Genomic DNA, 20587 nt, shown 5'->3' with positions numbered 1-20587 from the left:
ATTTTAAAGTCGTTTTATTAGATTAATGCACCACACTCTTGCCAAATTCTGTTCCAGTCCAAACAATTAGACATTAAACTTGTATTTTTTTCACTATTTTATTATTTGTTTTGATGATTTTCTTATTGTTTTTGTTGTATTGGTTATTTTATATGTACATTTTATAATTTAAGTGTTGAAGAAATTTTGTATGTAAAGCTTATTTTATTTCTATTTATTCTTTTGCATTCGTTTATTTTGATATCTCTTTGTCCATATGTAGGCTTTTGCCGGCTCCAATTAACTTCAGTCTTGTCTATATGTTTAATACGTTCAGTTGTGTTTTTCGGACGAAAACCGAAAAAATCAAACGTTAATTCTTAAGTAAATTTTTGCATTTTATTGAAGTGTTCAAAGGTCAGTTTACGTACATATGTACATATGTACCTATATAGTCTATAATAACATTTGTTATTAAAAATACAAGTTTAAACAAATAATCGAATTTTTAATTCAGATAAATTAACACAAATTTTATAAAAGTTTTATATGTAAATATATTGATGAAAAATTGTAATTTAACACATGCCACTTGTAATGAACTTTGATCAGGTTCGCAAAATCATCATAATTGCAAAGAAGGAAAAATATTTATTTATTTATTTGTATGTAAATTATTACAACTAGGTACATACAGTGGTTGACAAAACAATGGAAACTTTTCCAAATATTCCATATGTAGCCCAAAATTTAAAATATTTTTTTAAAATAAAATTTTTTTTTAGTATAGTTTCATTTATATAAATTTACTGAAAAACAAACAACATAATTAATTATATTCTGGAAAAAGGGAACAAAATTAAAAATATTCACTATTTCGCTACTGACAAAACAATGGAAACTTTTAAACTTCTGCAAGAAAGAAGTGTAAAACGAAAATAATATTTAAAAGAACGATGTAAAAAGCATCCTATTTACAGTTATTTTATTTTTAAATTCTGGTAATTTTTCACAATTTATTTTTCTAAGTTTTTCGCATAGTTGCTTTTTTTCAAAGTTAACGAAAATGGCTAAAGTTAAGATTTGTGAAGACTTAAAAAATAAAATAATTAACGATTTTAAAGCTGGTTTAAAACAAAAAAGTATCTGTGACAAATATTCAATAAATAAATCAGCACTTTCACAAATTATAAAGAAATTTCGTGAGACTGGTTCTGTAAAAACTCAACATTTAGGTGGAAGACCTCGTAAGACTACTCCTAGACAAGATAATTTAATAGCGAGAGAGTTCAAGAAACTCCCAAAAATAACTCCTCGAGAGGTTGTTAATAGCCTAAAATTAGAAATAAGTACCCGAACAGTTAGTCACAGGGCAAATGACGCTGCTCTTGGTTGCTATCGTCCTGTGAAAAAACCACTCATTTCTAAAAAGAACCGTTCTGCTCGTCTACAATTTGCCAGGGATCATTTAAACTGGTTGATACAGAAATGGAATTCTGTCCTCTTTTCCGACGAATCCAAAAAAATAAGGGAAACCCAACAAAATATTGAGTTATTGCAAAGTTTAGACCATATTTGTTAAAATAATACCTAAGTTTCCATTGTTTTGTCAATGCCGTAATAAAGAAATCTTTTAATTTTGTTTTCTCATTTTTATAATTTAATTAATTATGTCCTTTGTTTTTGTTAAATTACGATAATAAAAGGGTGAATTCCAAAATGTATGTATGCAATGCAGTCATAACTTTATCAAGACAAAGCATGCAAACGCGTAGTTAAAATTTAAAAAAAAAACTTATCATACTGCCTGTTTTTACTTTTTCATACATTTTGCGATATGACACATTATTAATGTTTACACGGTTGCGTTAAGAATCGCTCGACTTTTTAAGGTTGCATTGCATACATACATATTGGCATTCACCCAAAGTATACAAATAAAATACTACAAAAATGTTAAAATTTTTAAAAAAATTATTTCAGATTTTAGGCCACTAATGAAATATTTGGAAAAGTTTCCATTGTTTTGTCAACCACTGTATGTATATGTATTTATAAAAAGACGTTTTTTGTAACCCCGTTTTATGTGAAAAATCGACTAATATCTTCGAATTTCAGCACATGCAAAAGCTGGGTCCTACTAAAACTGATCGTAATTTGTGTTTATAACATTCCATATCAAGCAATAAGTTTTGTAAATTTTTTATAATTTCGTGATCGAATGCGGTAATTATTAAGTGTAAAATGAAAGCATAATGTTAATATTACTAGACACTTACTTATAGGTATAGGTTTATTTTCAATATTTTTCAGATTTACTTTAATATGTCTATGGACAGAACTTAGTATTCTTAGATATAGCAAAAATATTTGTATTTATCTCCCATAAATACTTTTTATTTTGTTGTACCACAACAATAGATTTTTAATTTATCTTATGATTCTTTCAACATGATATTCAGAAAGTATTTCTGACAGATTTGAGTGTTTTTTTTTTTTTGGTTAAAAATTTAGATTGTCATGTTTTACAATTATTCACGAACCGGGAAATATTAAAAAAATCTTTACGTACTAAATTAAGCCAAAACCATTAACACAAAGCAAATTGTTGTGGTTGTAATAACTGAATTTTTTGCTAATCAAATGAGTTATTCTAAATGTTTCTCTTGTGGCTGAAAAATTTTAGTTAGGGTGACAGAAATTCGTTTATTTAAATGGTAATTCTTCTTCAACAGATTTTCTAGTAGAAAAACTCCAGCTCTCATAAGTTTTTTACACCCAAAATATTTTGGAAAACAAAACAATTCAATAATGTTATTGTAACAAAAACTGTTTTTTCCTATCCGGTATAATGTGGGTCCTTCTAATGTACATTGTTCATGTCTGATACATTATAAGTTCTTGATTAATTTGATAATTATGTATACATGTAATAAACACCAATAATTTTACTAATTTATATTGATTTAATTAATACAAAAAGCAGACGGCTCTTATCAGGAGATATGCATATATATATGTATGTATTTATGTTAAAATAAATTAAACACACAAGTCTGTGATTAATATATATATAGACCAAACAAAGTACAAAAATAAAAAAATATTGTTTTCTTATCAATACCTATCTATCTATGGCACGAACGCAATGACCGATAATTTATTCAAAATTTTGTTTTGTTTTTCGTTTGTCTACAGTCATTATACTAAATACTAACCCATCATGGATCGGGCGTCTATTTATTTTATGGACGAAAGTCAACAAAACACTTATGATTTTGATGAAGAATTACCACCGCTACCCTTGCCAGATTTACGTGATACTATGCAGAGATATTACGAAAGTGTTAAACCTTTTGGGAGTGAAGAGGAATTGGCGGTAACTCGTAAAGCTATAGAGACATTTGAAAAAGGTATTGGAGCTGAATTGCAAGGAAAATTAAAAGACAGAGCATCCAAAATGAAAAATTGGTTAGATGAATGGTGGGATGCTTATGCTTATCACATGTTAAGATTGCCACTAAATCCTTATATTGTAATGGCTATGCCTATCAAGTTGGAAGTTATAGGCCTATCCGAAACACCAGACATGGCCTTAAAGGTAAATTATATATTTTATTATTACATACATACATACATATATGTATTTGTATTTTGCATCTTATATTAAATTTTTTTTTTTTTTTAATTGATAGAATTTAGCTCGTTTTGCTTATCATACTATTGAATTTTGGGATCTATTGCATAAGGCCACCATTAAACCTTTATCTTCAAATGGCGGTAAAATTAAATATTCTTCTGCCTTGTATAAACGTTTCTATTCTACTAGCCGTATTCCAGGCTTAGAAATTGATCACGTTGAATCCCATTTTAAGACTGGTAAATCAATAATAACTATTTTATTAATTATCATATTGAAAAAAATAATATTGTTTATTTTTTTCAGTTAAGGATGGTAAAACTCCTTCTCACTGTTTGATTTCGGGTAAAGGTCGCATTTTTATGTTTGATTGCTTACATTCCAGTGATGGTTCCCTAGTTACACCTCAAGAAATTTTAGTAGTACTGCAAAGAGTACGAAGTATTATAGATTACGAACCTATGGGTGATTGTGTACCGGTTTTAACGCATGATGACCGAACTAGTTGGGCAGAGGTAAGAAAATTCAATTACGTGTTTGTGTATTATTAATCGACTTCATATCATAATTAGATTAGACGTTTTCATTCATATTGCTAATATGTTTGATAACAGATATATATGTATTTGTTTGTAGAAATGCTTTACCCAATTGTTATCATATAGCCTATATCACTAACGCAGTTCAAAACCGCTCAGTTTGCAGGCCTGAGGTGAGCAACGTTTGGGGCCGTCCACTAGCAAATACGAATCAACTCAGAAACATCTCATCATTGATTGAAGTTTCACTAAGATATGTCCAATCGTTCACCCAATTATTTTCAAAACCAATGCCGCATGTTTCAGCTCATTTTTGTCGAATCTACTTAAATCTTAATTCAGATTAGTTTCATTATATGATTAAATTTCTAGTAAATTCAAATATTCTACAAATCATGTTCCAAATTAAATGAAATTGTTTTTCCAGAGTTCGATTTGTAAATACAAGTTTGTTTTAAATTTTTATCTATATATGTATAAATCTTTATTATTTCACTCACAGAACCGCACACGTTTAACAGAATTATCACCAAGCAATAAGGATACTTTGAAATTGGTTGAAAGTTCAAATGTAGTGCTGGTGCTTGATGAAAATGAGCCACGCGACTATGCCGAAATTTCACAAGTAGCTGTTAATGGTGATTACCATTCCAAGTGGGGTGATCGTAGTAGCACCTTAATCAGTTATAAAAATGGAAAATTCGCTTGTGTGGGAGAGGTAAAAATAAATATTATTTAAATAAATATACATTAAATAAAAATATATTTTATGTTATTTTAGCATTCATGTTATGATGGAACCGTTAGTGTTAGCTACATTTTATTTATACAACTTAGTTTAATTGAAGAACCTGAACCCAATTGGTCAGAGTGCGGTGTTAAGCCTTTGGTACCGCTAAGAGAAATTAAATTTGATTTAAATGACACTCTAAGATCGGAAATCGAACGTGTTAAACAAGTCTGTGATGAAAGGGTAGGTTACAAATGAATAGATTTTTAACGATCCATTTAAGCTGTAATATTTGTTTTTATTTTTCAGCGCACTGATGTGTTAATAACCCATGAAATATTCGAAGATTATGGTAAAGATTATATCAAAACATGTAAATTACATCCAGATTCATTTGTACAAGTCATTATGCAATTAGCATACACAGAAATGCACGAAGAGTAGGTTTTAAAACTATTATGTTTTTATTTACATATATTTAACTTAATCTAATTTTAGAATTGCTCCCATTTATGAAACCGCCTTGATGCGTCATTATTACAATGGCCGTACTGAAACCTTGAGATCTTGCACTAGTGAAGTATATAAATTTATACAAATCGCCCGTAACACAAAGTCCACAAAAGCTGAAATTGTTGATGCTTTTCGCAAAGCCGTCAATCATCATAACCATATGATGAATGAGGCCCGCAAAGGACATGGAATTGATCGTCATCTGTTCGGTTTATGGTGTACTGCCTATGAAAATAAAATTGATATACCTGATTTTTATTCAGATCCATTGTATTTGAAATCGGGTGGTGGTGGCAATTTTGTCTTATCAACCAGTACTTTAGGTTATTCCGTAAATGTGGGCTTTGTTGCTCCTATGGTTTTGGATGGTTATGGCGTTTTCTACACCATCACGGGAGAACAGTAAGTTTAACTTTCATTTCATAATATGTCTCTAATTTTTGTATTATTTTTTTCATTTAGCGTTTTTATACAAACTTCAGCTTTTCGCGATAGCCAGAAAACTAGTGCCCACAAATTTAATCAATATTTTATAAATACATTCCGTAAAATGAGATCAGTTCTAGATGGTGTGACAGGGTCAAAGCTGTAATTCATTGTTTATTGTTAAGACTATAAATAAATGAACCACATATTATATATAAGTATTTTAAGTTAGAAATTGGTGCCGTGTAATAATTGCAGTTTTATCCCCATCATATTTAAAATATTTGTTATATTTTGTTAACACCAATAATTGTCTAGTTTTACAATATAAGATAATTTTTGATATGTTGATATGGTATGTATCTAAAAAATGTATGATATAAGATTGAAATAAATTATATACATACTACCTGAACCCGGTCCGCGTTGCTGGCCCTTACAATAATTCTGTTATATATTGCAACTCGATTTGAATATACAGTGTCGGACAAAAAGTTTGGCCACAATTACTGACCTTGAAATCATTAGCGGTATAGTGTAAAAATTTGATTTTACCACGCCCCTCCGCCCACAGACCGAAAATCAAAAATCTGAAGATTCACTGAAAATTTGATAAAAATCGGTCCAGCCATATCTCCGGAACCACTATGCTGATTTCGTGCAAACTTCACATAAACCATCTACAGACCATCCCCAACGTACCCTGAAATTTTGGTTGAAATCGGTCTACCCGTTTTCGCAGTTAGTGATGACATCAAAATGTACACTTCTTTTTATATATAAGAAGATGTACATATGAAATTTGTATCTCAATTCCAATCAAATTCTATTTATGTTAAGAACATATTTTTAAATCCTTTAATCTAATAATATTTGTTACATTATGGATTATGGAATGGAGTGAGATATTTTTTCTAATTAACCACATAAAATTTCCAAAAGTTTTTCCCACTCCGTTTTAGGAATTTCGATATTTAAGTGAAGACAATTGCAAAAGTCATCAAGCCATTGATTAAACGAATTATTCGATCTATATAAGTTCCAAATTTTATTAATGGATCGATTATGGATGGCAACCGAACTTCAGTTGCGTTGTCAGTTGCCTAAATGATATTACATATGGCAACTGGCAGCATCATTTTCTGTTGTTAAATGACAACCAGAAATTTGTGGTTGCCCTCTGGCAATGCAACTGAAGTTCGGTTGCCATCCATAATCGACACATAAGATATCTTAATCGGTTCGAATTTTAACGAAAAATCACTACATCATGAAATTGCCAGTTTTAATGATAAATAATACCAAATACTTGTACATAATGCTCAACCCTTCAGGAGACTCACATACCTTGTCTTCTTTTAAAATGTTTAAATAATATTAAAAAAAGATGATAGGATTATGTAAATTCTTGAGAATAGAGAATAGTTATTAACTTAATAATTTTAAAAGTATAGAAACAAATTTAAAGAAAGAAAAATGCATTTTTAATGTAATTATTAGAGTCCGAACGAATATTCGTGTTCGGTAAAAAAATTGGACTTTATGGAATTTTAAAGGGGGGACAAGTTTTGTATATAATAAAATCAAAGGACTTACGAATAAGAAAACTAAAGATATTTAAGCATATAAAAGCATGCAGATAAACAGTTTCTTCTAAAACCATTTTTCTGTTTCAGATGAATAAACACGATTTATGGAGTTTAAAGTGGGCGCCAACAATTAGCAAAAATTAATATAATTAATACATTTGAATATTAATATTAGTACTTTTGAGATGATTCGGGTTGTTTCGGATTAAGGCGAATAATGATTTTTGATCAAATATTAGATTCGGTTTCGGTCTAGTCGTCTATTAATTGCAAACGGACGTAACTACACTTTTATTTTTTTTTACAGGAGAAGCAAAAAACTTTATACAATTAATAATATTAAAGAGTTAGCTGTAGTTTGATAAAAAAGAACCATAATCAATCAAAAACTCGATTTTGAATTTTTGTGTAGTTATGTCCGTTTGCATTTAAGGTGACGCAGTAGTGATCCATTCGGGTGTGCCGTTTAAATGACAGAACTGAATTGTTTACCATAAATTCAATTAGGGTACGTAATGGAAATCGATTACGAAAACGAAACGATTTAAAAATAAAATAATTATGTGATGTGTTTATTGTTTCCGTTTTGTAAATTGTTTAAACAGTATACTTTGGTTTAAACATTCTTTTTTTGTAACTTTTAAACACGGTTTTTTAACTAAATTCTTTGAAATTATTTTTTATTCTGTGAAATTATAACCAAGCACCGATTATTTGGCGATCGATTGCCAACTTTTTTTAATCGGTCGGCATTCACATATAATTCGAAAAATTCGACCTAAAAATTTATTTTCGAGCAGCTGGTGTATCAAATAATTTTAAACTCTTTTTGATTTTAATTTGTGTATATACATATGTAAGTAAACAATTTGAAAAAGTTGTTTCGGAACTAATAAGTTGTTTATAGAACTAGTCTAGAACCCATGGATAACTAGTATCAAAGGATTAGTCCCTTAAAAACTCTATAGAAGTCCTTTAGAATCTGAATTTAGTTTTACAGAACGTGTTTCAGAACAAATTGCGACATCACTAGTTCCGAGGCTGTTATAAAAAAAATTATAACACGGGTGTATTGTAGGGAAAGCATAAGAGAAAAAAAGAGCTTATTTATTTTTACATATCCATACATACATAAGTTTGTCATTCCGTTTGTAATTTCTACATTTTTCATTTCCGACCCTATAGATAGCGGAGTCGATTAAGACATGTCCGTCTGTCTGTCTGTTGAAATCAACTTTCCGAAGCCCCCAAATAACTTACATACACGATTCATACATCAATATCTCCGGAATTCTTCCGGCTCGGTTGCTATTTAAAATTGAGAAAATCGGTCCACAAATGGCTGAGATATAAGGAAAAACCCAGGACAACCTCGATTTTTGACCTATATTTGGATTACTAAGTCATTAATATAGACAATGATAGATATTTCAAAGACCTTTGCAATGACGTATATAAGACCATAGTAAATTGGACCTACAATGGGTCAAAATGGGAAAAAATATTTTTTTACCCGAATTTTTTTTTTTTCACCAAAAGTTTTTTTTCGCTAAATATTAAAAACAAAAAAAAATAAAATTTTAAATTTAAAACAAAAAATTGTTTACCTAAAAATATTTAAAATTGTTATTTTGAAGTATAATTTGGTGAAGGGTACATAAGATTCGGCATAGCTCTCTTGTTTAAGGGTGTTTTGTTTTTGCATAAATTATTTTAGCTACATTATAGAGATTAGTTTCAAGATTTTTTTTATTAAAATTTGATATCAAATTATTTAGTGATAAACTTAGCGATATATAATTGAATAATACTATTTTTATTAATTATAATTGTATGTAAAAATAAAATGCAAAATAACGTAACATCACTTTATATAAGTTTATAGGAGGAGCAAAAAACGATATAAAATGAAAACTGCTTGAGATATTGAAACAAAATTTTCAAATCTGAATTACAATGACTCTAGAAATAAATTTTATGAAAAAAACTAATTTTTTCAAAGAACACTTTAAGAATTACGTTTTTTTGAATTGTTATTTTCTGAAACAAAAAAACGTATCATCAATATAAATATTTATGAAAAAATATAAACTTAAATAAAAATATTTTTTTATTTTAAATAAAAGCAGTTTATATATACATTTTTAATTTTATTATGTTTTTTTTTTTATTTACTAACAACTACTTTTTTAAACTAAAAAGGTTCTTCATTAAATTTTCATTAAGACTGCAAAAAATATTCAATTACAACAAATTTATTAAAAAAAAAATTAGGATACAACCTAAAATAAGGTAAAAACGATTTATTAATTAATTACTCAAAGTGTATACTTTATTTTGTTGAAGAAAATCATATACTTGATGATACTTTAGTTTCAATTTTGGTTATAACTTGGTTATTTTTGATAGTAAAAGTTTAAAATTTTGTACACATATGTAATATGTGTAGTGAATCGTAATCAATAATAAAATCAATTTCGAATTTTTTGATGATACGTTGTTTTGCATTTTAGGTGACGATATGTATATTTATTCATATTTTAAAAAAGTTTTGAATAGGGTCTATCATTTAAAAATGCATGATGTATGTTTTCATCGAGCTGACAACAGTCTATGGTAGTCCAACTTAACTTTTGATGATGAATTAGGTAATTATCCTGTTATTTTAATTCTTTCAATGTGTTTTACCTCCCCATAAATTTTTTCTTAAATAAAAAGAACTCCATTGTATTGTTGATCGGTAAATTCAATATAAAGGGCTCGATTGCGCGTGAAACTAATGTACATAACTTTAGTTTTGACTGGAAACATTTATATGATATAGTATACAATTAAGAGCTTGGTGCAGCAAGCTAATAAATCAAAATATTGAAAAATAGGACTTAAATGTTTTAAAAAGTATTAAAAATATATGCAATTTTTTTAAGTACGCTGAACATTCTAAAGTTCTTTAATGAATAGATATATTAACAATTAATGAAAAAAAAATTGGTGAAAGTGTCCAAGGCTTATAGTAATAAAAATAAACAAATAAAATCAGTTTTAGGCTTCGGGTGGCTTATAGAGTTACTGCAGCAAGCCGTTCAATGTATGTAACGCAACTAGTAGCGTTTGATCATTTGGTGAATTACAATTTTACATTACTGAAACTTCTTTTTGATCAGGTTCATTCATAGACAACAACTAGATAGGTAACTGAGAGCCAAAAACCTAAGTCTGTTGTCAAAAACCTAATTCATGAGAATGTATTGCATGTATTTTGTTATTGTATCACCCGTATGTGTGAAAAGAGAGTAATTTTTCCATATATATTACTCTCTCCTTCCATTCTATGGGTTCAATTATCAAATGACAAAATATTATTTAAAGAGAGTTTATTGTGTCATAAGCCACACTTATTGCAAAATATATATTTAAATGTACAGTCGCATTTAATTTTTCATATACAATAATTTTTAATTCAGCTTAGAAGATTTCCATTGTTTAGATTAGAGGCACTGGCGGACCACTTTTCTCCTATTGTCTTTAAGCAACAAAGTAACTTCTGGGAAGATTTATTATGCCACTAAATCACAATATAATTAATAAAAGTTTTACATACAATTTAATTTTAAGCTTAGACAATTTACTCCTACATTGCGGTAGATTGAGTCTATAATTAATGCACAAAAAACACGTATAAAGACCGTTTGTTAAAATTGATTTTTTTTTTATTAATTTTTCAATTATTTAAAACATTCATTTATAATTAAATTTTAATATTATTTAATTCAAAATTCATTTCGATTTATATTAATAACTTCATATTCGTTTTATTTCAAAATACAGTATATAGAAATGTATTTAATTATTATACATAGACGTAATTCTTAATTTTCCGTTTTTTCCAAAATCATGCTAACAATTTTAATATATTTTGCATTATCTGCTTAATAAGTGATAGCACAGCGTTGTTGCATATGTATTGAAAGTTTTTTTTATGAAAATGAAACAAGGAAAAAACAATAAATTAAAGGTATGAAAACAATAGAAATGATTTTTAAGATACAATTATTTTTAAATAGTAGTTGATAAATATAAAATAATAATAAAAAAGTGAACAAGTTAGTTCAATACAATATTAAAAAATAAAAAAAATAAAAAATAACAATTTTTTAAACTAAAAAGGAAGTTCACATAATTTCTTTTTTTTAAAAAGCATACAATTTACAATTGAAAAGCAGCAGACTTTTGTTTTAGACACAGCTATTATTTTCAACAAATTTTATTATGAAATGATATTTATAAGTTTGATAGAAATGAATTGAAAATGTTAGTTTTATTTTAAACGTATTATCCAATTTTAAAAATTTATATACTTAATTTATTTGGACGTTTTTAAATTTTAAACTAAAAATATCTAATATTTAACGTTCTTATACACTTTTTCCAAATTAAAGAAAAAATTAAATCTTAATTTAAAATAAAATAAAATGTATGAAAAAAACATGTGTAACAGTAATAGGTGGAAGGTTATAAATTGTAACACAAACGACTGTATGCCATCTTTAAAATATTACATAAATATTGAATAATTCACAATGTCATTTCAAAGTTTAAAATTTATAAAAAAAAAGTTTTGATTATTTTAACATAGAACAATTATGTATTTGATTTTATAAGAAAAAAAAAACAAATAAATAAAAATAAATCAAATATTTGCAAGCTGCATTTATCTGATAAAATATCATTTCAATTTAAAAATTTTATGAAAATAGTATATCTAGCTTGTGTTGAGTAGTTTTGTTAGAAATTATTATTTTTTTTTTCAATGTTTTTTGCAAAAACATTTTTGGTTTTTCAGTTTTGTTTAATAAAATTTACGTTTGTTAATTAATAAGTTTATATTGTTATTATTGTTGCTGTTATGATGATTATTATTATGTTGTGTTTGTTGTTGGGTTAGAAAGTTATGATGAGAATGTGGATGATGATGTTGTTGATGCTGATATTGTGTGTTGTAATAATAACGTTTCTTTTGTTCTCATTCTTGTGCTGATATTTGATTATTATTACTGCTTTCAGTGGTGGTGATAGTTGTTGTTGTATTATTAGTTGCAGACGATGATGCAGCAGTAGGAGCTGTTGAAGTATCGTTAGTGGCTTTATTGATATTTTCCGTTGCGAGCGTATTACTATCCTGGGATGGAGTGTTGGCGCTATTTGAATTGTCGGCAGCTGGAGTAGTTGCATCAGTAGATGATGCGGGAGTTTTTGAAGATGCATTACCTGTAGTTGTTGTTGTTGTAGCCGGTGGTGGCTGGAAAGCTGGCCTCTGAACAAACATATTATCTATAATGTGATCGATATTTTCAGCTGAACCAATGGGAGGTTGATTTGAGCTTGACTGTTGATTCGTTGACGATTTGGAATCGTTATCGGCTTTCGAGTCTTGTTGTGATTTCTGTTGCTTATTCTTTTCGGAAGGTGGCAGTATGGGTATAGCATTGGTAGGTCTTCTTTGGGGAAGAGAAACGGGTCGTGATGTTGTCTGTGTAGGCGGTGGTACAAAGTAAGTAGTTCCTCCTACGGTATTATAGTTTTGGTAACCAGCTGCCGTTGCTGAGCCAGCTTGAGGTTGTGTTACAACGCCCACTTGGGCAGATGGACCATAAGCTGTAGCCGCGGGCACGGGCTGTTGTGGAGCATTGTTAGGATTGCTATATACTAAACTGGCCGCTGCCGCAGCTGCTGCGACAGCAGTTTGTTGTTGAGCCAAATAATTTGGATTTGCTTGTTGGGCTACATATGTTGCAGCAGCTTGGGTGGCTTGAGCTGTGGCAGCTGCAGTGGCTGCTGCTGTGTAAGCATCTGGAGATGCTACATAGTAAGCAGCCGGAGTAGGCGTTGTGCCTGGATAGGGTTGTTGAGGCTGTGCTTGAGGTCCTTGAGCTGCATAATTGGGCTGTTTAGCTACTGTAGGTTGTTGAGTAACTTGCAAGGCTTGCATTTGAGCCTGCAAGTTTTCTTGATGATACATTTGCATGAGATTCGCTTGTAGCATGGCTTGATCAGCTGGCATCATCATAGATGGATTTTGTTGCTGCTGTTGCATATGCATTTGTTGTTGTTGTAATTGTTGTTGTTGGTGATCGGCCATATGCTGAGCATCATGCTGAGAACGTCTCAGACTAGAATATCTCTTAGGTGGTCCCCTCTGCTCAATTGGTTGTTGACTTATGTTCTGATTTTGAGGCTGTTGTTGTTGTGATGGTTGTGCTCCTGCCATCATTATATTTGTCGCCTGTTGCTGCATTAATTGATGCTGCTGGTGGTGCTGCTGCTGTTGGTTTTGTGTAGCCAAAGCGTGCATTTGCACGCTACCTACATGACTGGGATCATTACGATTTTGTACCTGCTGCAAACGTTGCGACAGGTTCGATGTTGGCTGCTGCGTTGCCTTGTTTTGTATTTGAGGATTTGGCCTGTTCATACCGTGATTAGACACAGACGTCTGTTGGGATTGCTGCTGAATTTGTTGTGGCGCTATAGTTGAATGCTGTTGTGCAGCTTGCATAGGCTGATAACCTTGTTCTAAATGTTTCTTTTTATTGTTGTTATATCCATCGTACTGCTGTGACTGCTGCAGATTCTGATGACCCATTGATTGATTGTGGTCCTTGGAATTTCCGCTTCCATTAGCTGATTTTCTGGCCATATTTTGTGTTTGCTGTTGGTTAATCTGGGGTTGCCTTTGAGCCTCCAAACGACTGGATAGACTACTGGAATTCATATTTGACGATCCTGTTGTAGAATTCTGATAATTTTGTCGATTTTTCTGTTTAAACTCCATGGCAGCTTGACGTCCTACGGAAGCTTGATTCTGTCCTTGTCCTCGATTGTTATAGGATTTTTGACGGTTATGTTGCTTATAACCGCCTTCATTATTCCTGTCTCCCCTCTCGTTACGTGGTTCTGCACGATGGTCATGTTCATCGGCATGATGGTTACGCGATGATGGTCCCATTTTATCAGTCCTTTCAGCTCTTCCCTCTCCAATTTTACCTTCGCGTTTTCTTCTTTCCATGCGATTTTCCTTCTCCTCTCTCGTACGTAGGGTGCGTCTGGGCTTTGCAGAATTTTCATTCAACGCTGGAAAATCAGAAGGTTTTGGTGGTTTACGTTCTTTGTTATTGGTCTTCAAATAGGCACTTTCGTCTTCCCAATTACGATTATATTTACTGGGGCCACGTCCGTAACGACGTCTTCTTCGGGCCTTGGGAGGAGCATCTTCAGTGCGTATGTCGTAGCCATATGAATTTACCAGTTCAGTTCTCGACTTAGGAGCCTGCTCCGAAGGATCAAAACGGTCATGTGACCAACGATCAACACCCGAAGCTGGTTGCCACTTCTTCATGGTTTTAGATGCTGATGAAATTGTAGGTGTAGTAGAGGTTTTAGAACCTGATACACTACCAGTATTACCAGTGATAACCACTGGACTCTCACCAGCCTCTTGACCGTCCCCAACGACTGCTTCACCCTCCACTTCGGCCGTACGATCATCGTGTTCATAGAAAGTTCCTCTTTTGGGAATATATTGGGGATTACTGCGATCTTCATCAACTTTCTTTTGAGCCTCAGCATCAATTTTTTCTTGACCCTGTAATTCGACGCCTTCATCATCGTCCTCTTCATCATCATCTGTTTCAGTCTCATCATCACTATCGTCGTCGTCATCATCATCGTCTTCCGTTAGACTATCATCCATATCATCATCATCGTCGTACTCCTCATTACCCTCCAAATCACTGGCCGTATCGTACTCGGAATCATGAGGATGTGAATTGCTTGACTTCTCTTGTGTAGGGGATGTCCCCAAATCATTCGTAGTTTGATTACCTTCAACAGTAACCTCACTTACGGCACCACCCACCCCTTCACCAATTGACTTACTAAAGGTTCCCTGTGTTGACGGTATATCAGTTGGTGTTACCGCTACTGTGGTCGTTGTTGTTGCCACTGCAGTCACTGCTGATACATTTTCTACATCGGCCATTATTTTCTTGTTTTTGCTATTGCTATTTCGGCAGGCTGCTCTTGTTTCGATTTTTCTACTGTCCCCGTCGTAGTGCTTCTTCTTTTTACTAAAGAATTTTCATTTAATTTTTGTATTAATAATTTTCAAACTTTTTATATAACCCTTATTAATTTTAGAATCATTTATATATTTACCTTTATTTAAGTATCTTTGATAAATTAATATTTTCTCTTAATGATTAATTTATTTAAATTGATTTTTTGTATGGTTTTTTTCGGTGAAAATTTTTAGGTGTTTTCTTCCAACAACGCAATCACCAAAATCACAGAAAAATAGAAAGTAAGAAAGTTAAGAAGTGGCAGATCGCCATGAAGAAAACAAACTTTTTTTTAACCGCATTTTTTTAAGTTTTTCGTTTTGTCAAGTGTATACCAAATCAACCGCAGGTTATAAATATAATAAGAAAATAGATTTAAACAAATAAAAAATTAAGAGATTTGATGATTTAGAGAAATATTGTACCTCAAATCGTATTCTTTTATACACAAATGTCTGTTATATTTTAAACACAATTTGGAAAGCTGATTTCAGTATCCTATAATCAGGGTTATCGAAATCCTGGAATGTTACATTCGGTAAAATACACGTTTATGGGACGTTTCATACCAAAATTATTTTTTTTTTTGGTAAAAAAGTTATCATTGAAAAGCTTTTCCAAATTTTGCGGTTTAATTTAGGGTTCTATAATGGTATTCAATCAATTAACCGTTAATCGGTTAACCGATTAATTTTGGTCGGTTAACTGTTCGAATAATTTAAAATTGACGATTTTCAAATAACAAATAAACCGATTAATTTGTGTCGATTAAGCGATTAACCGAAATTTATATTTTTATTGCACTTTATATAGAAATATAGTTTTAAACACACATGTTTTATTTCATAACTCGTAAACATTCCCATCTAGCATTAGTTTTTTGAAGTATAGTACGATAACTGACACTATGGAATTTGGAAATGACCCTTTTTTTCTAGAATGTTCTATGATGAACTTTGTCGTAATGAGTCGGAGGACGATATGGTAATAGACGAAACTGAAGACATACTGAAACGAGTCTTTTATCACAACTTAACGAAACTATTAAAGCATTCAAAATCTAAAAAAATTCCAAAAAGGACTCCCATGGTATGATGGAGGATTTTATATGCTTAGAAAATACTAAAAAAAGAACTGAGAAATTGGATTTTTTTTATCATGCCTTTCGATTTAACACAAAAGGACCATTGCTTAACACAAAAGGACCATTGTTGGACCCATGTGAGCTGCTCTTTCTCTCTTCCTCATTTCGTGGCTGCCTGGAAAACCTTCGATTTCTCCAACATCAAGTTTTAAAACTAAAAAAAATCTTTTAAAAAGAATGCATTTAAATTATATTCCTTTTTTAAAGATTGTTTCAGAAGATCCCCCTACAAAAATTCATATCGGTCATTTGCTGCAACAATGTCATACTCAAAATCCGTGTGTTTTGAACTGAGTAATATAATTATAGTTTTATCGGTTTTAAAAAAAAAGTCAATTATTTTTTGTATGTGAGTGTGTTTTCGTTGTAAACGTCAAAATTAAAATTCATGTTTTCTCGTATATTTCACAAGTAAAAATTTGGGTTAAATACAGATTAGAAAGATATTAATATCTACTATTTAAATCAGGTTTTATTTCTGAATTCGAATGATTTGTTGAACATTTATTTAAGAAATAGTAAAATATCATAAAATTTTTTTGAATCGACTTTTTTTGAATTATGACGTTGTTGCAGCAAATGATCGATATGTTTATTTATTGTTTTGTTGAAATGATATGTTTTGTTTGTTTTTTATGTTTATGTTCTTTTTATTAACAAAATGCTTATATAAGTACACAAAATTCTTGTTTTTCTTTTCAATTTAAAATTAAAATGGAAATTATTCGGTTAATCTAATAATTTAAAATAACCCGATTATTAACCGATTAAATCTAAACCTCGATTAATTATTTGCTCGATTAACCGATTAAATCAGAAACCCGATCAATTGAATACCTTAGGTTCTATAGTTGAAATAAAAAGTCGACATTTCTACCTTAGATTTTTTTCGATTTCTAAAATTTTGTTTGTATAGTCGACACATCGACTTAGCTATTTACGAAAAGTCGACTTTTGGACTTTTATTTATATTTTTTCATTTGTAATATTAACTATATAATACAAATGATTTATATCACAATTTAAACATTTTTAAAAATCCACTTTACACAAAAGTCTTTTGACTTTTTCCAAAAAAAAGTGTGAAAAATTACTTCACAAAAATACATGAATTTTCAAGATTCCTTGTATTTCAATAAATTTATTAAAAAAAACAATAGAAATTGCTTTTAGGGACTATTTAGGAACTTATTTATCCTTTCTGCCCATTAAATGCGCATTATGGGCAAAATAGGTATTTCACCTACTTCATTCTCCAAATATATACACATTTTATTGGGATCAGGTTTTTCCTAATAAGGAATCAATATTAAATTAATTGAATCTTAAATCAACAATCAGTACGGCCCAACATTTCTTGTTCTAACAGATGTCAAAGCTTGTTTTTATATTTATATATCTACATATTCAAAGCTTATTAACAAAATATTTATTTTTTACATAAATAAGTAAAGCCCTCACTATTCAATTATCTACAGTATATTAAGTTTTAATACATATTTGTTTAATTTTTCATTTTTGTTTTTTGACATTTGTTAAGACCAATTGTATAAATTCGCCTTGTTCTCATAAAAACATGCAATTTTCCATTAACAACGTAACATTTATTTTTGGTGCTTTTTACCAAAAATAAGCGATTTTATTTTCAATTCAGTGCTTTTTGAAATGAAAAAGTTGACAACGCTGTTTATGTTCTTTGTTTTATTTAGTATTCGTTTATCATTGCGCAGTGAATGACAGCATCTTTTTCATAATAGAAACCACGCGTGAAATTTTTTTTTTATAAAAAATTAAAATTTATTTGTAATTCTTCCCAAAGTTTTTTAAAATGTCAAAAACTAAACAAAAAAAAGTTCACAAAAGCCAAGAAAATAATCAACAGTCTGATACTGAATTTTCCTCCGATTGGGATGTTGAAAAGTATCGCCGGGAATATGAAAGCGAAGAGCATTGGCAGCTAAGAAAGCGTTTTATGGACCTGCACAAAGATAAATTTCCCGAAGATAGGTTGGTGTGTTTAGCTCAAGTATTTACCAACATGGAATTTATGGGCTGCAAATATCCCTCCGAAACAATGCATATGGTGGGTGAGCTATCGCAAGAAGTAGCCAAAGAATTTAGAGCCAATAGAGCGAATCGTTTGAAGAGAACATTTGTGACAGCGTCTGATGCCGCCGAGGCCAGGGCCAAAGGTAGACGAAATTAATCATGCAATATTCTTTTTTCCAATTTAATTTTAAGTACAAATATGTGAGTAATGGAAGTGTTTTAAGGATTGTGGCTTATTAAATGATGGATTCTTTTATTTTCCTTGCTTCACTTAGGACGTAAATCGACGCAGCCAGCAAATAATGTACAGCCCTCGAGTTCATTTCAAGCCAGTAACAAAAGAAAAGGATTTGGCAATGTAGCTGTAGGTGGCAATGAGACTTCTGTGAAAAGGGCATCATCAGGAGTTGATCTATTTTCCGGTTTAAAATATGGCAAATTTGTGGTGTATCTACATGGAGATCGTAATTGTCTAAGATTATCAGCACAACGCTGCAATATACAATACGTAGAGAAAGAAGTAACTCTTGATAATGGTCGAAAACAGATTGAAATAAGGCTTAATGAGCATATAGTGGCGACAGCTTGTGAAGATAATCTCAAGGCCTCTAAAGCAGAGGCATTTCGCAAAGCATTAACAACGCTACAAGAACAATGCTACACAATTAAGGTAAGTTAGTAATATTTTTAAATTATTGATAAATGAAGAGCTGTTGAAATATATTTAAAAATTAAAACTTTTACAGCAAAATCCTTCTCGGGATACCATCAAAATTGAGAAAACCGACAATAAAGTTGTATGTGGAGTTATTAAAACCCAGGAAGAAGCTGAACAAAAAATTGATGACACAAATAAGGGTTACAAAATGATGAAAATGATGGGTTGGTCAGGTGGTGGCCTAGGTTCACAGAAACAAGGCCGTGAAGATCCTGTTGGATATTTGCTGAAAAATAATCGTGCAGGTTTAGGTAATGATGCCTGCAAGCTTGACAGAAAATATTTTATGCAAATGCTGAAAAATTATGTGCAATCGGATGACATACGCGAATTACAGTTTGAACCCACATTTACCAAAGACGAAAGAGCCATGTTACACGAGTAAGTTTTTTTTGCATTTTTTTTTTTTAAATAAACCGATGTCAAATATTTAAAATTATTTTTGCAGAATTGCCAATAAATTTAATTTGAAATCCACTAGCCATGGTCATGATGAACAACGTCGTCTAATTATTTGTAAGAAAACAATTAGCGATAATCAGATATTGGAGGAAATATTGATAAACAAAAATTCTCGTTTTATTGATCGTTACTTTGTACAAGTGCCGCAGTCAAAAAGTCAATTATTTCCAGATTATACTACCGGATTGTCGTTGTAATCTGATTAGTTTTTATGTGCTGTACATTTACCGCTCTGCGTTAATTGCAAGTTGTAAAAGTAAAAAAAAAATGAATTAAAAAATATATATAAGTCTATAAACAATTAATAATAAAAATGTCTCGTGTTTTTTTAAATGTTTGTCTTGAATTTTTTTTTAAGGATTAGATTTTGGAGTAATTTTATACGATAATGTAAAAATTTGTATGCATTACACATACAAAAGCAAACCCAAAATGTTTTCTTCCGCTTCGAATTACTGAGTAATTTTCCACCATTTCGCTTGCAAAATAATATGTCCACTAGGGAGGATCAATTTTTTTTTGGTCAACAGGCATATAACAAAAACGTAATCTACGAAAAATTCTAAGAATATTTCCCCAAGAAACTATGGGTCTAAAATCAAAACCTAGCTCCCGCTGAGAGGCTTCAAAATACACAATTAAAAAAAATTGATTTTAGTCGCTTTTCATTGCTTATTATAA

The 20587-nt window shown here is 30.5% G+C and overlaps 3 protein-coding genes across 3 annotated transcripts; 2 read left to right on the top strand and 1 right to left on the bottom strand.

The window, feature by feature from the left end:
* The first annotated feature begins 285 nt into the window (after positions 1-285).
* On the top strand, positions 286-6173 carry CROT (Carnitine O-octanoyltransferase). Its single transcript, XM_065515818.1, has 9 exons — positions 286-396; positions 3178-3580; positions 3675-3858; positions 3926-4134; positions 4661-4876; positions 4940-5131; positions 5198-5328; positions 5387-5803; positions 5864-6173. The coding sequence occupies exons 2-9, from the start codon at positions 3203-3205 to the stop codon at positions 5991-5993; spliced, it is 1857 nt and encodes a 618-aa protein (XP_065371890.1). The 5' UTR covers positions 286-396; positions 3178-3202; the 3' UTR covers positions 5994-6173.
* A 6086-nt stretch (positions 6174-12259) lies between these two features.
* btz (barentsz) lies at positions 12260-15762 on the bottom strand. Its single transcript, XM_065515817.1, has 2 exons — positions 15631-15762; positions 12260-15542 (listed from the first exon to the last, which is right to left on the bottom strand). The coding sequence occupies exon 2, from the start codon at positions 15452-15454 to the stop codon at positions 12440-12442; it is 3015 nt and encodes a 1004-aa protein (XP_065371889.1). The 5' UTR covers positions 15455-15542; positions 15631-15762; the 3' UTR covers positions 12260-12439.
* Positions 15763-18414: 2652 nt separating this feature from the next.
* On the top strand, positions 18415-20239 carry LOC135963825 (NF-kappa-B-repressing factor). The gene is made up of 4 exons (XM_065515815.1): positions 18415-18869; positions 19002-19396; positions 19473-19825; positions 19893-20239. Exons 1-4 carry the CDS (start codon positions 18506-18508, stop codon positions 20101-20103), a joined length of 1323 nt encoding a protein of 440 aa, XP_065371887.1. The 5' UTR covers positions 18415-18505; the 3' UTR covers positions 20104-20239.
* The last annotated feature ends 348 nt before the right edge of the window (positions 20240-20587 follow it).

The sequence above is a fragment of the Calliphora vicina genome, chromosome 1 (assembly GCF_958450345.1).
Source record: "Calliphora vicina chromosome 1, idCalVici1.1, whole genome shotgun sequence".
NCBI lineage: Eukaryota > Metazoa > Arthropoda > Insecta > Diptera > Calliphoridae > Calliphora > Calliphora vicina.
The sequence above is the reverse complement of the archived record's forward strand: the minus strand, read 5'-3'. Positions and strand labels throughout refer to the sequence as shown.

Coding starts and splice junctions, on each gene's coding strand:
- CROT (XM_065515818.1), top strand. CDS start 3,203: ATGGATCGGGCGTCTATTTATTTTATGGACGAAAGTCAACAAAACACT. Junction 3,859..3,925: donor TGAATCCCATTTTAAGACTG/GTAAATCAATAA, acceptor TATTTTTTTCAG/TTAAGGATGGTAAAACTCCT. Junction 4,135..4,660: donor ACCGAACTAGTTGGGCAGAG/GTAAGAAAATTC, acceptor TTTCACTCACAG/AACCGCACACGTTTAACAGA.
- btz (XM_065515817.1), bottom strand. CDS start 15,454: ATGGCCGATGTAGAAAATGTATCAGCAGTGACTGCAGTGGCAACAACA.
- LOC135963825 (XM_065515815.1), top strand. CDS start 18,506: ATGTCAAAAACTAAACAAAAAAAAGTTCACAAAAGCCAAGAAAATAAT. Junction 18,870..19,001: donor CGCCGAGGCCAGGGCCAAAG/GTAGACGAAATT, acceptor TGCTTCACTTAG/GACGTAAATCGACGCAGCCA. Junction 19,397..19,472: donor AACAATGCTACACAATTAAG/GTAAGTTAGTAA, acceptor AAACTTTTACAG/CAAAATCCTTCTCGGGATAC.